At 42.7% G+C, this 18,753-nt stretch overlaps 1 protein-coding gene across 1 annotated transcript in view; it reads right to left on the bottom strand.

Annotated features, from left to right (window-relative positions):
- ipo11 (importin 11) overlaps window positions 1–18,753 on the bottom strand; it is a gene marked incomplete at its 5' end in the record, with an annotated part of 102,818 nt that overhangs the window by 19,268 nt on the left and 64,797 nt on the right. The window contains 7 exons of the mRNA XM_079270798.1: window positions 3,807–3,891; window positions 5,439–5,534; window positions 10,701–10,822; window positions 11,380–11,493; window positions 11,854–11,949; window positions 14,010–14,090; window positions 14,205–14,284. Coding sequence (XP_079126924.1) covers window positions 3,807–3,891; window positions 5,439–5,534; window positions 10,701–10,822; window positions 11,380–11,493; window positions 11,854–11,949; window positions 14,010–14,090; window positions 14,205–14,284 — 674 coding nt within the window. The remainder of the gene's footprint in view (window positions 1–3,806; window positions 3,892–5,438; window positions 5,535–10,700; window positions 10,823–11,379; window positions 11,494–11,853; window positions 11,950–14,009; window positions 14,091–14,204; window positions 14,285–18,753) is intronic.

The following is an 18,753-nucleotide window of genomic DNA, read 5'->3' as shown; positions in this document are numbered from 1 at the left end:
CTCTCCTGAACACAGAGACTATGAATCGTAGCGCGGCGCCCAATGAGGACAGCCCGTGAGTGGAATGAAGGGTCGAGAGGATTGCTGAGCTATCCAGGACATCTGAAGATAAATCATCATATTTAAAGGTTGACGTTTTATCAAATATCAAACTATGTGTGTGATTTTCATAAATGTGCAGTGAAAGATCAGGTCCTGCTATTCACATCAGACAAAGTCTCTTCATTCAACACACAGATGTACAATTTCTCTTTGTTTAAAAAAAGAAAAAGTACATAATGCATGAGAAGACTTTGAGTCTGAGCTTTTCAAAGAATCCAGTTCCTAGAGTCAAATTTTTGTTATTTTTACGAATTTGGGGAAAGGAGTCAAAATAGCTCGAATAACCCCCGAGAACAAATCGTTTCATACGTTATTCAGAGTGACACAATAATAAAGACGTACTAACAAACGCCAACTTCAACTATTAAAATGAACGCTACCACACACACCAGACTGTCTGACAATTGCTGGAGGAACACACTGACAACACATGAACTCATTGGCCTTTAAAGCACCCCCCCCCACCTCGTCACTTCTGGGCATGGAACCAAACGGACACTACATAATGTCTACCTTTGATAAACCTTTTATTTGATTCAGAGGTTTCACTTGAGTTCCAATTATCTGGGGAACATTTCACTTTGGACAATGAAGCACTTCATGGTATGAGGAGCTTCCAGGGTGTGTCACGTACGATTAATAGAATTAATCCTACAACCAATAATTGCACTTCTAATGACTGACATAGCTCAACTGGACTGTCTAATTCATGGGTGACTTCACAAAGCATGGCTTGAGGGCGCTGATTGCACATCACGTGCAACCACTATCTGCCCCCATCTCAAGGTCAGATTCCAAAACAAATCATTAATATGCATTCATATTACAGCAAAAACACCCTGTCAAGTTTGCAGCAGAGTGCAATTTGCTCCCTTTCTCGATTTTCCCTGTCTACACTTTATTCATCTTTTCTGTAAGATTGCAGGTGCCGTAAGGAAGCAGCAAAATCGAATTCAACAAGACAAACCAGCACAATCATACAAATATCACCTGCAGACAGAGAGACTGTGATGAAAGTGCTCGACAAGAGGAGGCTACACGAGGAGAACGTGTCAGATGAGGACAGATGAGGGGGAAAAGGAGGGAGGGGATGCAGCAGAAAGTTAAAGGAAGGCAGTAAGGATGGACGAGGTATTATATATGGACATGTGCTGAGCTTGAGAGTTTATTTATATTTGATCTGTCTCTGCCACCTTCCACCACTAACCAGTTTTCTACAGGGCTCAACAGTCAGGAATGATAGGCGCAAGTACAATACCAATTCAGGCTAGTAAATAGAGGCAATGTACTTAAATAAAGATCAAACTTGATAATTAACTTGAGTCTTTGTTAGTTCAACAGTCATTAAATGAAAGTCAAATTTATTGTGGGCAAGTATTTCTCACGGGGCAAGTGAAAAAAACAAAGATAAAAACGTTGAACCCTGGAATACCACACTAAAGACATGCAGCGCTTCAGCGGAATAGAATATTTCACATCATTTCACCTTAAAGGTCCAGCTTTTCTTTCAGGTCAGTTCCAACAGCTGAGCAAACTCCATCTCTATTAAATAACTGCTGTTTTTAAGGTTGAGAATGAACTGTGAAGCTCAGCATTAGATACCAACACAGCCTGTATACATATTCAGAGATTTAAAATGTAAATGTCTACTTCTACATACAGCAAACATTTATGATCCCTTAGATTCGGTCTTTGAAGAATCATGACCAAGATGTGCACTGAGCTATCTCAGCGTCATTTTGTCATTCTGCTAGTGCTATCAAGCTAACATCAGCCGATATATATATTGGACAGCCACTGTATTGCTGCGTTCACCGCACATGGGACGGATGGTAGAGATGGGAAAGATCCCCATGTAAACGTTCAGGTCATCAAGACAATTGTACGAGTACAGAATTGGTTGTTTCAGGATTAACATACTGTGCATTAACAATATAACACTAAGATGCCCATATTTGTATCAGGCACTTCTGTATTAGGAAGCATTGGACACATCTTTGTCCTTCAGAAACATCTGTTTCCCAGCCGTAAATACGACACGAACATTATTTAAAAGTCTGAAACTTGCAATTACAATAAGTGGAATGACAGGAACGCAGCATATCGGTGCAGCCATAGAATTACAGACAGCAAGTAAGTGAGGAGTCCACAGTGTAACCTTATCATTCACATGCAATGCACATAAAGGGAAACTTAGTAGGGCTCAGTCTGGGAATCATGGCCATCCACACACCTGCCTGGAGAAGGAGGAAGAGTGAGTCAAGTCTATATCCAGGACCAGTGACGTGCATGAAGGTGAGCCAGACTATATCTATTTGGTATTGCTTCACCTCCCCACATGGTCAAGCTGCTTCATTCCCAGAGGGGGGACGTGAAATGTCACCCCTCTGCCAGTTTTCATAGCCCGGCTTCCTGCCTTCACCTGCTGCCTGACTGGCAATGCAGGAGCAGACCCCGACACCTGACCCTGCAAATGGTGGACCTTCTGATGAAAGCTGGCTCAACAAAAGTGCAAGTACACTGAGAATGTAATTAAGCGACGTGGATGTGACTGCATTGAATATTAGTACAAAAAGTACAATTGATTCCTCTCCGACGTGTGCATTGTTGTCTCAACAAGTTCACCAACTTTACTATTTACTATGAGAAAGTGATAAAAACAGACAATATCCTCTGTCTCTCACAAGCTCTTTCATACTTTCAAACTGCCTCAGGTGGGCACACACCCGCCACACACACGCGCGCGCGCGTTCATGCACGTCGCCGAGCACACACACCCACATGCTCTAAGAAGCTGGGAGAGGCGCGACTTTAAGTCTCGTCTCTTCTCTATTCCCTGAAGCAGAAAGTCAGGGTCTGGGCTGAGGTGATAAGTGCACTGGGAAATTCACACATACTCACTCACTCTCTCTCACACACACACACACACACACACACACACACACACAGACAGAGGAAAAAGTCTCAAAGAACTCAAAGTCACACTAGAGAATAAACACAGCTGTATTTCTTCATTCAAACAATGAAATATAATTTGTCTATAAATGAAGTTTTGCTCAGGCACTAATCTGGAGAAAACACACACACATACCATAAAAAACAATATTTTTCACATTGTGAGGTAGTGTTACAATTTCGGCGCTTCCACCGTGTGACGCGGAGCAGCAGAGGAATGCCGTCCCATTCAGATTGCATGAGTCATTGTGCCGTTTAATTGGTATACACCCCCCACCTAGGGGCCATTTATAGGTACTCAAAGGCGTCCGTGCTTTCCTCAAGTGACTCCACGCATACTGCGAGCTGCTATGACACATGCGTGCATCCAGGGGCTGTACTTAAAAGTGATTATGTGGCGCACTGCATGAAAAGACGGAGCGGCTATTGAAGCTGAGAGGTGGTTGACTAACGAGTGCGTGTAGAGAGACAGCCTTCCTCTGTGCTTACAGGAGAAATGAATATGTACTGGTCTGGTTTATTTTGGTTGAGTGATTTCATTCTGGATTATGAGTGCCAGTGTAGTACAAGGATGCCACAAAAGGTGAGAACTAGCAGAGGACAGGGACATTATGTTCAATAACATTATCGAAGCTATTTGTGTGAAATATCAAACGAGAATGGGACCACAGCACAAAAAGGTTTTGTGATTGAGAAATTAGATCTTTATTGTGTGTGTGTACAATTGTGTTTGTGTGTATTTCACTGACCAGTTTCTTCCTCTTGTCCTGCTCAGTCGGTGGCTCCTCGTCATCACTCAGCTTCGGCTCCTCAAAATGGCTCATCAGCATGCAGCTGCAAACAACAATATCCGACTCAATATTAATAACCACGTATAGACCTCAACAGGAGGAGACAATTTCAGGACAGGCAACACACACACACACGAAAAGGCTGAACCCTCTGGCACTCGAGTACACAGCCCGGCCTGCTATTCATATTGGTTCATCAGCATGCAGAGAGAATTACAAGCGAAACCTTTGTGCTCAGTCCAAAGTCTTTTATTTCTTCTGCCGCCTTTTTTTGTTTACTTGATCCTTTGTGTGAGTGGAGGTAAGGTAGTGGGGGTCTCGAATGTCACATTTGGTGACTTTGACATGTGGCATTTTAAAAGTCGTGATCGAAAATTTTAACTAAATTCTACCTAAACTCTGACTAATGAAATCCACACTAATAATCGAGCATGTTTATACAGCTCAGATACTCCCATCCAGTCTCTCTATTCTGGATGGGAGTATCGTACTGATGAACCTACAGAGAATTACCACTTTAGAGCTTCATAGCGATTTACACTTCGCAGCTTTACTGTTTCTGTTCACTCCCACCATCTCATGGCGTCGTTCCGGTGTCATCGGTGGAAAAACACCAAACAGCAGACAGACACAACAGTCAGCAGCTAAAGAGCCAGACATTTTCTTCAGGAGTTAGTGACCAAAAACAGAGCTACAAGAGAATGAATTATCGGCTTACATTTAATATTTATTAAATTTATATTTAATATTTGATAAGGGACCGTGTACATTAATAAGAACATTGCTGTGAATGCCAAGAGGCTATTTTTCATCTGTAGTCCCACATTGATCAGGTGGCCAGAGACACAACTCAGTAATGAATGATAATGTTGCTCCGTGACTGCTGGATGTGTGGAAGCAACTCTTTGCCATGAAGATCTCCATATAAACTAAACTAAAGGTGATTATATGTCAACGTTGTGTTCACAACTCGTTTCTGCTGGCCCAGGGTGGCACAAAAAAATCCGTTATTGCAGCGATAACTACAATTGGCCACATATTTACTTCCCTTTTTTTTAACTTATGAAGTTTGAATTTTGTTGAACTGAAAGTACAACATTTCTTTTCCTATATTTTAGTTTCTAGAATCTTGCACGTTGATCCTATGCAGCTCAGTTCAGCACAAAAGACATTCACACTGTTAATTCCTTTTGCAGTAGTTGAGTAACAAGTGACTGATTTACGACAATAACACTGGAGTACCATGATGAATTGGGTTGCCAACTGGCATGTTGTTTTACTGAATTAATCCATGGCAGCAATGACTTCCGTTGTTATTCCACACCACACGGGAACTATTCCAAACCACTTATAAGAACAGAAGAATGAAAGGGAAGTCTTAAAGGAAGATTACACTACCCACTGCTGCCAGGGCTGCTTTCGTATCATTGATTTACAATCGTTCTTTAGAGGTTTGTTTTCCAAGGTGCAAAACAAATATGTCAACATTCATTCAGCACGCATGAGCTTTGTCAAAATTACAAACGGCCTTCACCTGTGCAAAGAATGTCTGAAAGGTACAAGTATTGATGCAGATACACTCATACTTACTCTTTGAAGGTGCTCGTTTCAGAATCTTCCGTCATCACGTCATGCAGGGCCTCAACGGAGATGTTGATGATGCCACAGAACTTGTCCTGGATCACACTGATGACAAACAGACACCACCGACTCATTACTCACGAGGTCATTCAATCAACAGCTGTGTGTTGGAATGAAAAAGAAAGCTAGATGCACGTATAGATAGAGAGAGAGAGAGAGAGAGAGAGATGGGCGTCTGCCCAAATAAGCAAATGGTTTATCAAGGGCACCATGACAACAGAGAGCAACAGTCAAGGTAAAATCCTGGCGACACTGAAAGTGATGAAGTGTCTGTCAAAAAAAACCATATGTCCGTCCACAGAAAAGGGGATATATGCCATTCATCAACTCATGTTATAGGACGCGTGTCCAGATTGTTGTTTGTATGCTTCTCACCGTTTCTCCATTGGCTTCCATTTGGAAGGAACATTTTCAAAAAGACAGAAAGGCAAACCAAAAAAAGAATAAACATCAATCGGGCAATGGTTGAAAACGTTTCTCTACTTTTATGATCCCAGAAAAACATGCTCCCATTGCACTGATCAGTCGCATATGATAAGGGGATTGTCCACCTAGAAATGCAGTTGTATTTGATTGTCTCACACACTCAAGTGTGAAAAATAGAAATCTATTTACGCGCAGCCTTGCGGGTCTGAGTCCTATTTTAGCCACTGAGGTAAAAGCATTGCTTTAAAATATGCTGGCTCGCATCAACCCACCACCCTGGCTTCGAGACAAGCGGCAGTCATTGATTCATTATTTAAGCCAATTCTTCCAAAGCACTGGAAGGGAAGTGGGGGTTTCCCAAGTCAATGGGAATAAAAAGCAGGGAGGGAAAAGAATACAAAGACACAAAGAGAGAGTATGTGGCGGTATGGGCACTGATGCATCAAAGGTACTGTCAGTTCAGGTGCTTGGCTTGGTCGACCCCAGGCAATGCTGCATGAAGTTCACTGAGCATGAAGTCTGGCAAAAAATTGAAAAATCTGTGCATGACGGATACAAACCCAGCCAGTAAAAACAGACCTCTCTCTTATTTCTCACGAGAGGGAATCGCTATTCTAGTGTTTGTTTTGTTAATATTGACATCAAGACTGAAATCACGTGAAAGCTGAGCTACAGCAACTGTGGAAGCTTGTGTCTGCTCCACAGAGAGGAGGCCAGAGCACGTGGCCCGCTGCTGGTTACAGTAGACACGCTGCGATAATAACTCTACCGAAACTGGTTTACAATTAAAAGGAATTTAATCCCACTGATGCATATACAATTATACACTGAAGTACACTATTTCTATGAAATATCATTTTATCTCACCCGGTGCAAAAACTCTCCTCGCTCCTCAGGAAAACACACCCGTTCCCTGGGCACGTAAGTAACAGAGAGACAAGTCTTTCTATCTCCCGCCCTCATATCTGTTCGAAACTCCTCCCCTTCCGTCTATCCCAATTCCTATTGGCAAACTTCCAGGAGTGTATTCGCCTGTCTGGCTTTCTGTGCCTGAGTTCTCTAACACATTCAATGACTGTCAGTTATTGCTTAATCCCTTCTATGATAATCCTTCAGTATAAAAGTTAAACTTCTGCAACTCTGGCAAAAGCTTCATGTCTCAAATTCTACTGTTAGCTACTAATCCTAAAACACTTTATGCTTATCTTAATTATGCATTTCCAAAACACTTATGTTGATGACTAATTATGAATTCTTAAATATGAATCATTAAACACTTATTGTAACTACTAAACACACAGTTCTACGCTCAAATTTCTTACACAACAGGGGATCCATCTAGTCAGCATATGACTGTTATTCTGTTCTGCACTGACATGAACTGTGCACTTCTCCAATCAAATTGGAGCTACAGCCACACGACTACGTTTTCACTTTAAAACAGCTTTATAACACAAAAACAATCTCCGTGCAGATGTTTCAGTGCCGTAGACGGGAAGAAGACTCATCCAATGTACTCTGCAGTCCCCTCTTCAGCACCTCACGCTCAAAACAAAGACGAATTCAGATAAAAAAAATATGAAAGCTTATGTTTTTCAAATGTTGCAAGAAAAATGAAAACGCAGTAGTGTGGAGGTAGATTTAATGTACATGCGTACACTCACACAGATACGAGTTGTGATTGGCTTCAAAGAGAATGGCAACGGCTCCAGGGGAAGTTTAAACAGTTGGTCCTTTCAGCCGGCAACATTTCCCCACTAATATCCAGGGAGCGTAAAATACCTCGCCCCCAATTTCTGAATAAACGTCTCAAATTGGCAGCCATAGCAACAACTGGATGCAGGCATGGTATCAAAGATCCCTTACCACACATTTAAACATGTCCGTCAATTCTAATTCTATCCAGCGCTGTACTTCCGGTGATTATTTTCTAATGGCTGACTAGTGCTAGCTGCTTCGTGCCTGCCATTCAAATCACTGTAAGTGGTTACAGGACCTGAAAGCCGACGGGCTGCGAGCGAAGACAAGACGAGAGCAGAGACTGCTGACAGCACCTGTGTCGGAGTCGTACTCGCAGCATAAAGGAGTGGCAGACAGTGACCTGTGAAGGCTGAACACAGAATGGCATTTTAAGTGTTATCCAAAACCGTTTTTTTAGAAAATACATTTCATATTTGATTCTTTCGTGTTCAGCTGCAATTACCGATTCAATGTCTCTGGTCAAATCTGACCTCTTTAGAGAAGCAGAGTAATTAATGCTATGAGACTTACTAAATGCTCTTCTTCTTCCTCCTCCTTGCGTGTGTGTGTGTGTGTGCGTGCATAGATTAGATACAGTCCATCTAAGCTTGTTGCAAATGGATTTCAATTAAAAATCCCTGATTCAAATTGATGCTGCTGAGCATCATTAAGTTTGAATCATGAGAGTAAACCTTAAATAGCACAAGTGCGGGTGAAAGTGGCAAGCGCATAACTCATGACAGGACTCAAGATTGTTTAAGTTCTTCAACTCTTGCATTGGAAAATGTAAAGCATATCAAAGCTACGTATTATATTGGGAAATATTCGAATGACAGTACTGACAAATTACCCGTTTGGGCAAGTAGTTAAGAATTCACAAACTACAGGTTTCTAAATAAATATATGTGTGAAGAAAAACAAATAAAGCCAAATCATTGCGTAATCTCACACTGGAGAAGAGCTTGATTTACCAGTAATAATTTACCAGCAATTGCATGAAAGAAATGCAAAATAAGTATGCATTAATGCAAGCTATAGGTGCAGCTCAAATGTCTGCATCAAACATCGAACAGAACTTTGATAAAAACGTTGATGAGTACTTGGAGAACATTCCTCTGAACGTGACTTTGACAAGACACCGTTGTAATCATGATTAGACACAATGTGAGAACAGCAGACCCATGCAATAAAGACGTGCATATTGATTTCCTACGGTGCTTGTTCTTGTTGCTCGGCCTTCGTAAAGCAAACTGTCAGTGATGATGAACTGGTAGTGCAAAACAAATACCAACGGGTTCTGATGACTAAAGCAGTCTTTCGTGAAAATGGCCTCATGGCTGTGCATGTTAAATACAAACTGAACCATTCTGGTTCCCTTAGATTGCACAGAAGTTTCCGAAAGTAAGAAGTCCACCTCATCAACGGACCAACAGGTTTGCTCCTTTGAATGCGTTAATGTGCAATCACTAAGTAGGAAAAGCAGCTGACGGACTAAATAAAAACCATCCTGTGAAAAGTGTAAGTGAAGCCGTTTCACAGATCTTCTCGCTTTACGCCTTGAAGCAAATTCCCAGCGGTGCGCTCTACTGTACAGCTGCATAATACTGATCCACACTTTTTCTTATAGACACCCAAAAAGTAAGGGTGGAGATCAAATATTCAGTGTTGCAAGTCAAATAGAACCGATACGCAAATGTCATCAGCTTATTACGACAACTGGTATTCAAATTCAGTTCCATCTCCAAATATCGGTTCACCAAAGATTCCACCTCCTGCTGTGGACAAACTCCACCAGAGTGTCTTGCTGTTTATTGAACATTGCAGATGCAAACACATTTAATTGTAACACCTACCTATTCACGCAATTACTCCCATTCTTTCTTCTAAATGTCATTGACCTCTTGCTGATCCTTCGTCCAGATAACAAAGAAATACAAACAAGCCAGAGTGCTTTCCCCCCCAACACCAGAATGACTATGTGTGGAGCCAAACGACACAGTGTTGTGAGGAAAGGTCTACCTGTGCCAGACAAGGCCAGCCATGAACGTCACTTCATACTTTGCTACAGCTTATACACAATCTAAAGTCACCGTCTCGCAGTTGTATGCCTCCGCCAACCAGCCATGATGCAGTTTACATCAACGTCACTTCATCATTTTGACCTTTTTACCTCCAACATCCAACCAGCTCCCCATTGAGTCCGGGTGAACGTCTGTGCCAAATTTGAAGCAATTCCCTCTGGGCGTTCCTGAGATATCGCGTTCACAAGAACACAGCGGGCGGAGTCAGAAAAAGGCCAAATAATGGACCTCATTCGGTTTCAGCTCTGATTGTATGTGAGAAAGTCAATTGGTCATGCAGCACTTAACCAGCCGAACGATGTCATGACCAATTGCTGTGTGAGACAGAGGATGGGGGCGCAACAAAGGATTTCATGCCCGTCTGTGATAACCATATCTCAATTGCAGACAACTGAGCGTCACAAAAGCTTGATAAAAACATGCAGCACCATACATACAGAGAGATGAGAGGACACGAGGAAAGGGGATCATGAAAGCCCACAGAGAGATAGTAAATTAGACAGATTATAAACTCACAGAGCATGTTGTGGTGTGTCTAGAAGACACCTCCTGTAAGCACCATGTAAAGCGTGTCTGGAGACGCCCCACTGCCTATGTATGCCTGCATTGTGCATATATGCGTGTGCTGCCGTCACGTAATACTGGCACCCATATGGTGTAAAGTCTGTTGATTTTGTGCAGCATATTATGGCTGTAGGGTACAAATCTGTTGTCTTCGTCAAACTTTTGAACAGCAGCTGATATTCTCTGTTTCAAGTCTCCACTTAACGCCACAGACCTCCCCGATAAGGATGAGTCCACCAGCTATGCTCTACAAAGACAAACAAAAGCTGAGCAAATATTTTGTCTCTCCACTTCCCCCTTATGTGCCCTGGTGCCAGCTGTGCTGACGCGGCGGATTCCATCCACTTCTCACCAGCTCAAAGCCCCGTCTGCAGACAGACGAACGACGAGTGCTTCTCACCTGTTGTCCGACGGGAGGAGGGAAAGCAGAGCCAGCGACGACAGCTTCCTCCTCTCCGGCTGAGTGATGTTGTCCATGCGGTCGACCCACATCTCTATCACGCTGCCCAACAACTGCTCCATCTGATGGGCAGAGAGAAGGGTGGAGGAGACGAGGTGGACGGGAGGGAGGAGAGATGCGGGGGGTTAATATAGAGGGAAGAACGAGGAGACAAACAGAGGAGCAGAAATTCAATATTTAAAGAGCAAGAGTGACTTAAACAGTGTTTGACAACTCATGAAACACTGATAGAATCTAACATTTTAAAGCCTTTGTCTTATAAAAGCCAGCAAAACTGACCTTCCCTGTCTGTTCCACCTCATTAACCTCGCTGACTTGTCCTCTATTTTAAAGAAAGGGGAGGCATGATCTGGGTCTTTCATTTATTTAGATTAAGGCAACGATGTAAAAACATGACAAAGTCAGTGACAAAAAAAAAAAAACGTCACTTTCACAGAAAAGGGGGTACAACTCTAAACTTCAATATGTTACCATTTGCAATTGCTTGGCTCATTACTCCTCGTCTCGTTCAGAATGATTCCCTTTCAACAGGCACTTTGCGGTTATGTCTCCCGCCCACATTTCAAAAAAGGGGACTGTGCCGAGTGGACAGATATGAAGGGCGGACATCGACGCTCACCTTCTGGCTGCACTCGGAGGCCATTTGAGTGAGAAGAGACGAGAAGAAACTGGAGTTCTGGAGCAGGATGCGGCCCATGATTCCGAGGTAGGTGGACATCACCACGGGATACCTCTGTGCAAAGCGCGCGCACACACACACAGCAATGTGAATCGTCATCACTCATGCTTTTACATAAAGCCAATATCATTAAGCATGTTATGGCCGTAGAAGATCCACTGACACAGCAGGATCCTTGAAAGGCCTGTGACCCTTAACTGAGCTGTATGATCAATAAACACCACTATATATTCTCCATGAGAATTATTCATTTTTTACATGACAGGAAAGGACAAACTGAAAGTACATGCAGGACCTTCTCTCAAGTATTTTAGCATTCAGTGAAAGAAGAAGGAAATTAAGTGAAATTTCACCACAGGCAACACAACACCATTACAGGTCCAGATCTGTGAAAAATGTCCGGGTTAAACTCACCTCGCCGGCCACAATGCCTCTGAAGACAGCTGGCAGCAGGGGCTGGAACATGTGGGCTCCCAGTATGGGGCTAACCTTCAAAGCTATCTCCACCACCTGCCGAGACACGGAGAGAGGGAGGAGAGTCGAGAGAGGGCAGTTAGGAAGAGCCACAAGGAGAGACGAGCGGAACAGACTGGGAGAACTCGGGGTGGAGAGGGTGTGTGCCAAACGAGAGAAGGGTCGGGTCGGGCACAGGATGATGTAGAGACAAAGAGTGGGAGGACGTGGGGGGGGGGGGAGACAAGAGGGAGTTAGCGGGAGCTGTGTCTTTGAGAAATATTAAACGAGTGTCATGAATCTTCCTTTTAATTGAGGGTCTGACCTACAGTATGTGGCAAGACATTTAAATGAGCTCTCTGCGAGCCATTGAAGCTGAAATCAAAAGAATTCAGCAACAAAAAACAAAGCGTGCAAGAGTCAAATATAACTTGACAGAGGCACTGTGGGCATTCCTACCTACAGTATGAGGACGTGCACTCAGCTGTAAAATAATGAATCCACTGTAATACAACAGCAATACATCTTACCTTCTTGAAGTGTATAATATTAGAGCGGTTCAGTAATCTATGTGCTCGCTTTGATGGTCAGAAAAACACCTCCGTCAAATCTACATTTAGCCACGTAAAGTAGTCTTAAAGGGCAGGGACGGGGTTCAAACAGTAAAAGATCGTTCCATCCTCATTAGCCTACAACATAAATCCAGACCACACCAGCATGATGATGTAACACTGAAACATCACAAATGGCATTTTCGCAAATTAAACCATCAAATGAGAATATTTCACTCAAAAGGTCAGCGAGCAAACTCGCAGCACAGAGACAGTGAGGGGCTGTATCTGTGCTGCATAATGAACTTTTCATAGAAACGCACGCTGATTACTTTGATCCCTCTGTTCTCAGGGAGCCCATGTGGGGCGAGCTGCCGTGTGCACGTGTTTGTGTAGGTTGACAGGTTTATAGTCTGCTGGCTCTCTTTTACCCAGAACAAAGGATTAGCAGGAGCCAGATGTGCCGTAATGCCACCGAGCTCCACTGAGATAAAGCTCTACGGTGATCTTTCTGCATACATACACTGCTGAAGCGGCGCAAACGGCACATGTGCACACTGTCATGCACACACAGACATATGCACCGACTGAAAGTCAGAGAGCACACCAAAAGAAACGACGATTCAAAAAGTCTACTGACATCGCACATGCAAAGCACACCCACAGCGCAGCTGACTGTTCAGAGCTTCTGGTTGAAACAACATACATCTGCCAGTAATGGAAACAGTCACAGCCAATTATCTTTCAGTGAAAACATGCCAACGTCATACAAAATTGAGAATGGCTCGAGAACGGCCCTAGAACTACAACCTGAGGAACTCCACTGAGATGGTGGTTCTTTCAGATTTACTGTATGATTGCGATGGCGTTAACACGGCCGCTGCCTTTATGATATGAACCAGCTGAGGTCCACACCAGATATCGCGACTTCAATAACGAACCTATGCAGAAGCATTCATGGTCAACATTATCAAAAGACAGGCTGAGATCTAGCCAGAGTAAAGCTGATGTCAGTATTCAGATGATTGTCATTTAACTCTCAGAAAAGCTTTTTGTACCGGCAGCGATGCGGTACAAAAATGTTTCCTTTTTTGTTTCCTTTTAACAAACGGTTGAGATGAGTATATGGTAGGGCGATATTCAATTCAATTATTTTGTACAGCCCAATATCACAAATTTGCCTCAGAGGGTTTTAAAATGTGTGCAGCATACGACATCCTCTGTACTTGGACGCTCGCATCGGAAAATAGAAAACCTCTAAAGAAAAACGGGGCAAAAAAATACGAAAGGACAGAAGAAAAGAAAGGACAGAAGGCATGGACCTGGTCTGCGCTGCCGTCGTCACGATTGTGTGAAAGTAGTCATGAGAAAAACAACAGTCGGTTTATAAACGCCTTCAATGCCACTTCTAGTGCACCTGCTATGAACAGGGCCACACCGACAAACAAACAAACACTGGTGGAACTTAAGGAGGGAGGATGAAAAACTCAGGAGAGAGAGAGAGACACAGAGTAAACAGAGGTGAGACACGTAGTTCTGTGTGTGAGGGGGACGGATTGACAGTACCTTTAACACTTGAACCTGTCCCTCATTCGTGATGTCTTTCAGCATATTGCAGAAAGCTCGACACAAACACTCTGCATAGTTCTGTAGAGAAAGAAATTAATTGAGCATGTATGAAGTCCTTTACAATGTATGTGGATTATATGAGAGTGTGTGTGTGTGTGTGTGTGTGTGTGTGTGTGTGTGTGTGTGTCTCACCTGCAGGAAGTCTGTGGCAGACAAATATAAGTAAGCAATAACTATCTGAAAGCAGGTGCGCAGGTTCTCGGAGCTCAACTCTGAAACAGAACATCAGATGTTACACTTTAATGAACCAAATTGGAAAAAAAATGGGTTTAATTGATGGATGCAGGCAGGGACCGAAGAAAACAAGAGTCAGACAAGACTGTTCTAAACACAGTTAGACTGCTTTTCATACTGGATGGATGGTCAAACTGACTTTGTTAACTGGTATTTAAAGCACACGGTTTACTACTTAAAATGTTCAGCATGTGGTTAAGGATTGTCCAGAGACTGTACTGTAGTTGTGCTCAACAACAAACAAAAGAAACAAAACTGACTCATCATGATGATGATAAAAAAAAAAAGCAGAAACTAATCCGACTGGATTAGTTTCTTCTTTTCAACCACGCTATTCAAGTTACCCATGATGTAAACAATGGACATAGCAGCAACGGCTTTACACGCTGCTAATCTGCCAGCATTAATGAGAGGTTATGAGACTCTTAAAAAGAACCACCAGCTGAATTATTAAGCATGCTGCTGCCTCTGCAACATCAGTATCCCAGCATTAAGTGTTTCCTACTTTGTCTCTGGTGTTTGTCTGACCTCTGCTGTGTTAGTTCATGCTCAGCCTCGCATATCAGTGCTGGATGAGACCTGTGGATTTGGAATTACTTTTGCACATTGTGGTGCGTTATGTGGATTTGAAACACACACACACAGACACAAAATGTGTTTATTTATACTCCACACCAGCAGGGAAGAGGTTATAACTCATCAGGCTACATTCAAACAGGATTAAAATAAAATCACAACCGTGGGATAAATGTAACAGTAGAGACAACAATGGGTGATGTACAAGAGGAACAAATGAGGCCAGAAGAAGCTCGGCATGTGTAACATCAAAAACAATTCACTCTGAAATAGTTGAACATGAGGCATTTTGTACAAATATGGTAATGCATTAAGGTAACTACCAAAATCATAACACTTTGGCCCGTTGGCAGAGAAATATACACAAGAGGCTGGAGTGCAGAGAATTGACCTTTAACCGATAAGCGAGCGCTGTCCCCCACACGCCGTCCAAACATACACCGAGACTAACGTCTGCATGAACCGCTGGAGAGTAATGCGGGCCGACAGCGTAGCCGACTCCAACACCGAGAATAGTTGTTTACTTCAAACAAGTGGACGGGTTTGCTAATTCTCACACCCAGGATAGCAGTTAGCTCCCAGCATGCACAGAGGGGCCAGCTATTGTGGATGTACAGACATAAATAAAACAGTGTTTTGCTGTCGAGTAAAGTAATGTTAGAGCTGTTAAAATTCTGAACATTCTGGTGTTTTTCTACTTTTTAATTAGGTCTTTACGGGGGTGCAGTTTTTGTTTTCGTTTGCAAAGACACTCGGGTCAGGACCCAGGACTCTCAGGACTCCCCAGATGATTAAAGGGATGAGAAGAAAAAGAATACATGGTGTGTTTTTTGGAAGTATTGCTTTTCTTCTGGTGATGTATTGGATTATTTTACTTGTACAAGCCTCGAAATATTCTTCAAACGAAATCACTTCACAAAAAAAATAAAATAAAAAAATGAATAAAGAAGAAAAATCACCCTTCTTTTGACGACATCGCCTCATTTAAAGGGATCACAAGCTTGGGAAACAAAAGGAAAACGAAAAGGCCCTCCAACAAATGAGGCTCAGAATTGGTGCGGCTGAAGGAGTGCCGTGATGCTATGCGCCTGTAGAGCGTCTCCGTTTCAATCTCGCTTGATCCCTCCCTCCTCCTTTCTCTCTCATTCGCTCCTCAGCTTTTTTCCCCCCGTCCTATTATTTTGAGTTTAGTGAGGCAGCTGCAATAACGGTAAACAAAACTACAGGTATATAAAGAAATATATAAAGCAACACAAACATGACTTCAGGCAGTAATCATATGGCTCATTGACCAATGCACACTTGGATCTTCCTAAGAGGATCTCTTCTTGCGGTTCATGATGAAAACATGAATTTCAACATAACGCTCTCTCTAAAGGCAAAGTTTAGAACAAACTTTCTGAAATCCAAGTTTTTCGTAAAGTACCTAAAGCTCACGTAACTTTGTCTTCCTCTGCGTGTTTGGGAGGAGGAGTCACTGGCTGAGTGGTACCAGAGGAGGTCCAGTCAAACCAACGCCGGTTCATACAGGCGATATTAATGTCGACGTATGCAGTAGGAGTTCTCGAGCCATCTGCCAGCCGCAGTAAGGTAATGGAAATAATGTCTGCCGCCATCTGTGCAGGTACACAATGTATTTCAGGAGCAGAGTCAGTCAGCCTTCATCAACACTAAACACTGCAAACACAGTGAGGAGCAACATTGCGCTCAACTCAGATCAGAGCAGATCGAGAGCAGACGATGATCGGTCAGATACAAAGACCAGTCCAAAAACAAGAATGAGAAGAAACAGCAAAGAGAGATGGTCTACAAAAGTCAAAGTGACATCAAATGCTCCGATGTTCCCACTGTCCTTATACTGTAGCACGGGTACCGACATGTGGAGCATCGTGAGGGAAAAGATGGGAGCTCCACTACAACAAGCTGCTCATTTTACTGGAGAAGAAAGCAAAGGCGACAGATTACTCAACAGTGTGTGAACAAGGACACGGCGTGTCATCAGACGAGGAAAGCGTCTAATACGGAAGGGGGTACAACATTGAGCGGTTGCATCATCAGCACCTGTACAGAATCACGTTTATATGGGTTTTTTTCTCCTTTCACTTAATATTACCAGAAGCATCTAATAAGCTAGCCTTCATTTCAGTCCATTTCTTTAAGCAGGAAATGACTTCTCAGTGTAAAGGTAACTCCAATCCGATGAAAATCAGTTCAAACATATATGATTTTAGGCAAAATAAAAAAATGTCAGTCAATGCCTCACAAGCTTCTAAAAACAGGCAGCGGTGACACCTCTTATAAATGAGCTCAGCTACCACCAATCTTCTGAAGGTTTTGCAATGATCCATGTGCAAAGAAAAGGGACAGTTTTGCACCAAATATAATTACATGCAAATAGCGGCGGAGCAGTGAGACGCTGTTTGCTTGGTGGAGCGGTTCTGGCTGCTTTTCACTCTTTGCAGGTATGTTGAGATTTACACATTTTACACGCCTTCTTTTTATGGTATTTGTGCAAGTTTAGCAGCCGCAAAAACCTGCGCAATCCTTTTTGTGAATTCACATCATGTGTTGTTGTTATTTCAGGAATCAAAATCTTTGAAAAAAACAAATAAAAAATGTTTAGTGCGGCTTTAAAACAAGCTTTTGGGTTTAATTTAAAACACAATACGTGTTGATGCATGTCTTCATATTACAAAAGGCATGGGAGCTAAAAGCAGCAGTCATCTGTCTTGTTCCAGACTTTAACTGAAACAATAGAGAATCGACAAAAAAAGGAGGAGGCGGCCACCGGTGGCCTTCAGCTGGCGGCATATGCCGGAACAGCTCTCACAGCGACAGGTGATCAACATCTTAGATCGCTGCTTTGAGCCGAGATGACACCAGCAGGACTGAACAGGCCCAGAACGACAAACATGGGAGGCTCTTGTGAGTGAGCTTCAAGCTATGTGTATTATACTACTTGATTCTTCACCTGTATTGTCATGATTTACATGCGCGTCTACTTGTATTGTGTTCCTTCTACAAACAACGTTGCAGCATCGCTGCTTAAATACAAACAGTGATTGGTGTCCAAAAGAGGTGCTGAATGAAGTGTGGTCATTTCTGAGGCTTTAGTGTGATTTGGATAGGATTGAATTATATTAAAAAAGTATTTAAATATTTTGTTCTCCCATGCAAGTGAATGGCCACAGACACAATGTTAGTAAACCCTTGTGAATATTATTCTCGAACAGAAGAGGGTATTTTGCCAAATCAATTTTATAAAAGCAATTCAATTTTCACAAAGACAAGTGAGGACACAACAGCCTCCTCCCACACACACACGCGCTATAATCAAATAGTCACAGAAACAGCTGCTAAAGCACTGATTAAGCTCTAGTCAGTACAGCCTTCATAGCCCATGTGTTGCACAATCCGCGCCGGTTATCAACATTAACAGGAAAATGAGCCTCATATCTGACTGTGACAACGGCCTCTGAAGTGCCTCTAATCGTTGGTGGGGACACTGCTTAAAATGTTGGTCATCTCCCAACCCAATCCTTTACTTCGTGAGGAAAGTTAACGGACACCAAAGAAGTTGTGACAAAATCTTTACCGATGCACTACAAGGACACTCGGATGTGTTCGTCGGGAACATTCAGGCCGGCCAGATGTAAAGGGTTTGAGCCGAGTAAAGCCCGATGTTGGAGTTTTATATGCATGAATCTAAAAGGGAAACGGACTATTCTCCTTTTTATTTATTGCTCATTTCTTTTTCATTTAAGAGCTGAAAATGGAGAAAACTTAACGAGGACCTCTGGAGGGAAGTCAAACATGTTTTGTAATAGAGTGCTGCTGATAATAAGTTTCTGCATTGCTACCACATTCGAGC

The sequence above is a fragment of the Melanostigma gelatinosum genome (genome assembly GCF_949748355.1).
Source record: "Melanostigma gelatinosum genome assembly, chromosome: 6".
In the NCBI taxonomy this organism is placed as follows: domain Eukaryota; kingdom Metazoa; phylum Chordata; class Actinopteri; order Perciformes; family Zoarcidae; genus Melanostigma; species Melanostigma gelatinosum.
This window is presented reverse-complemented; position numbering and strand designations above follow the sequence as displayed.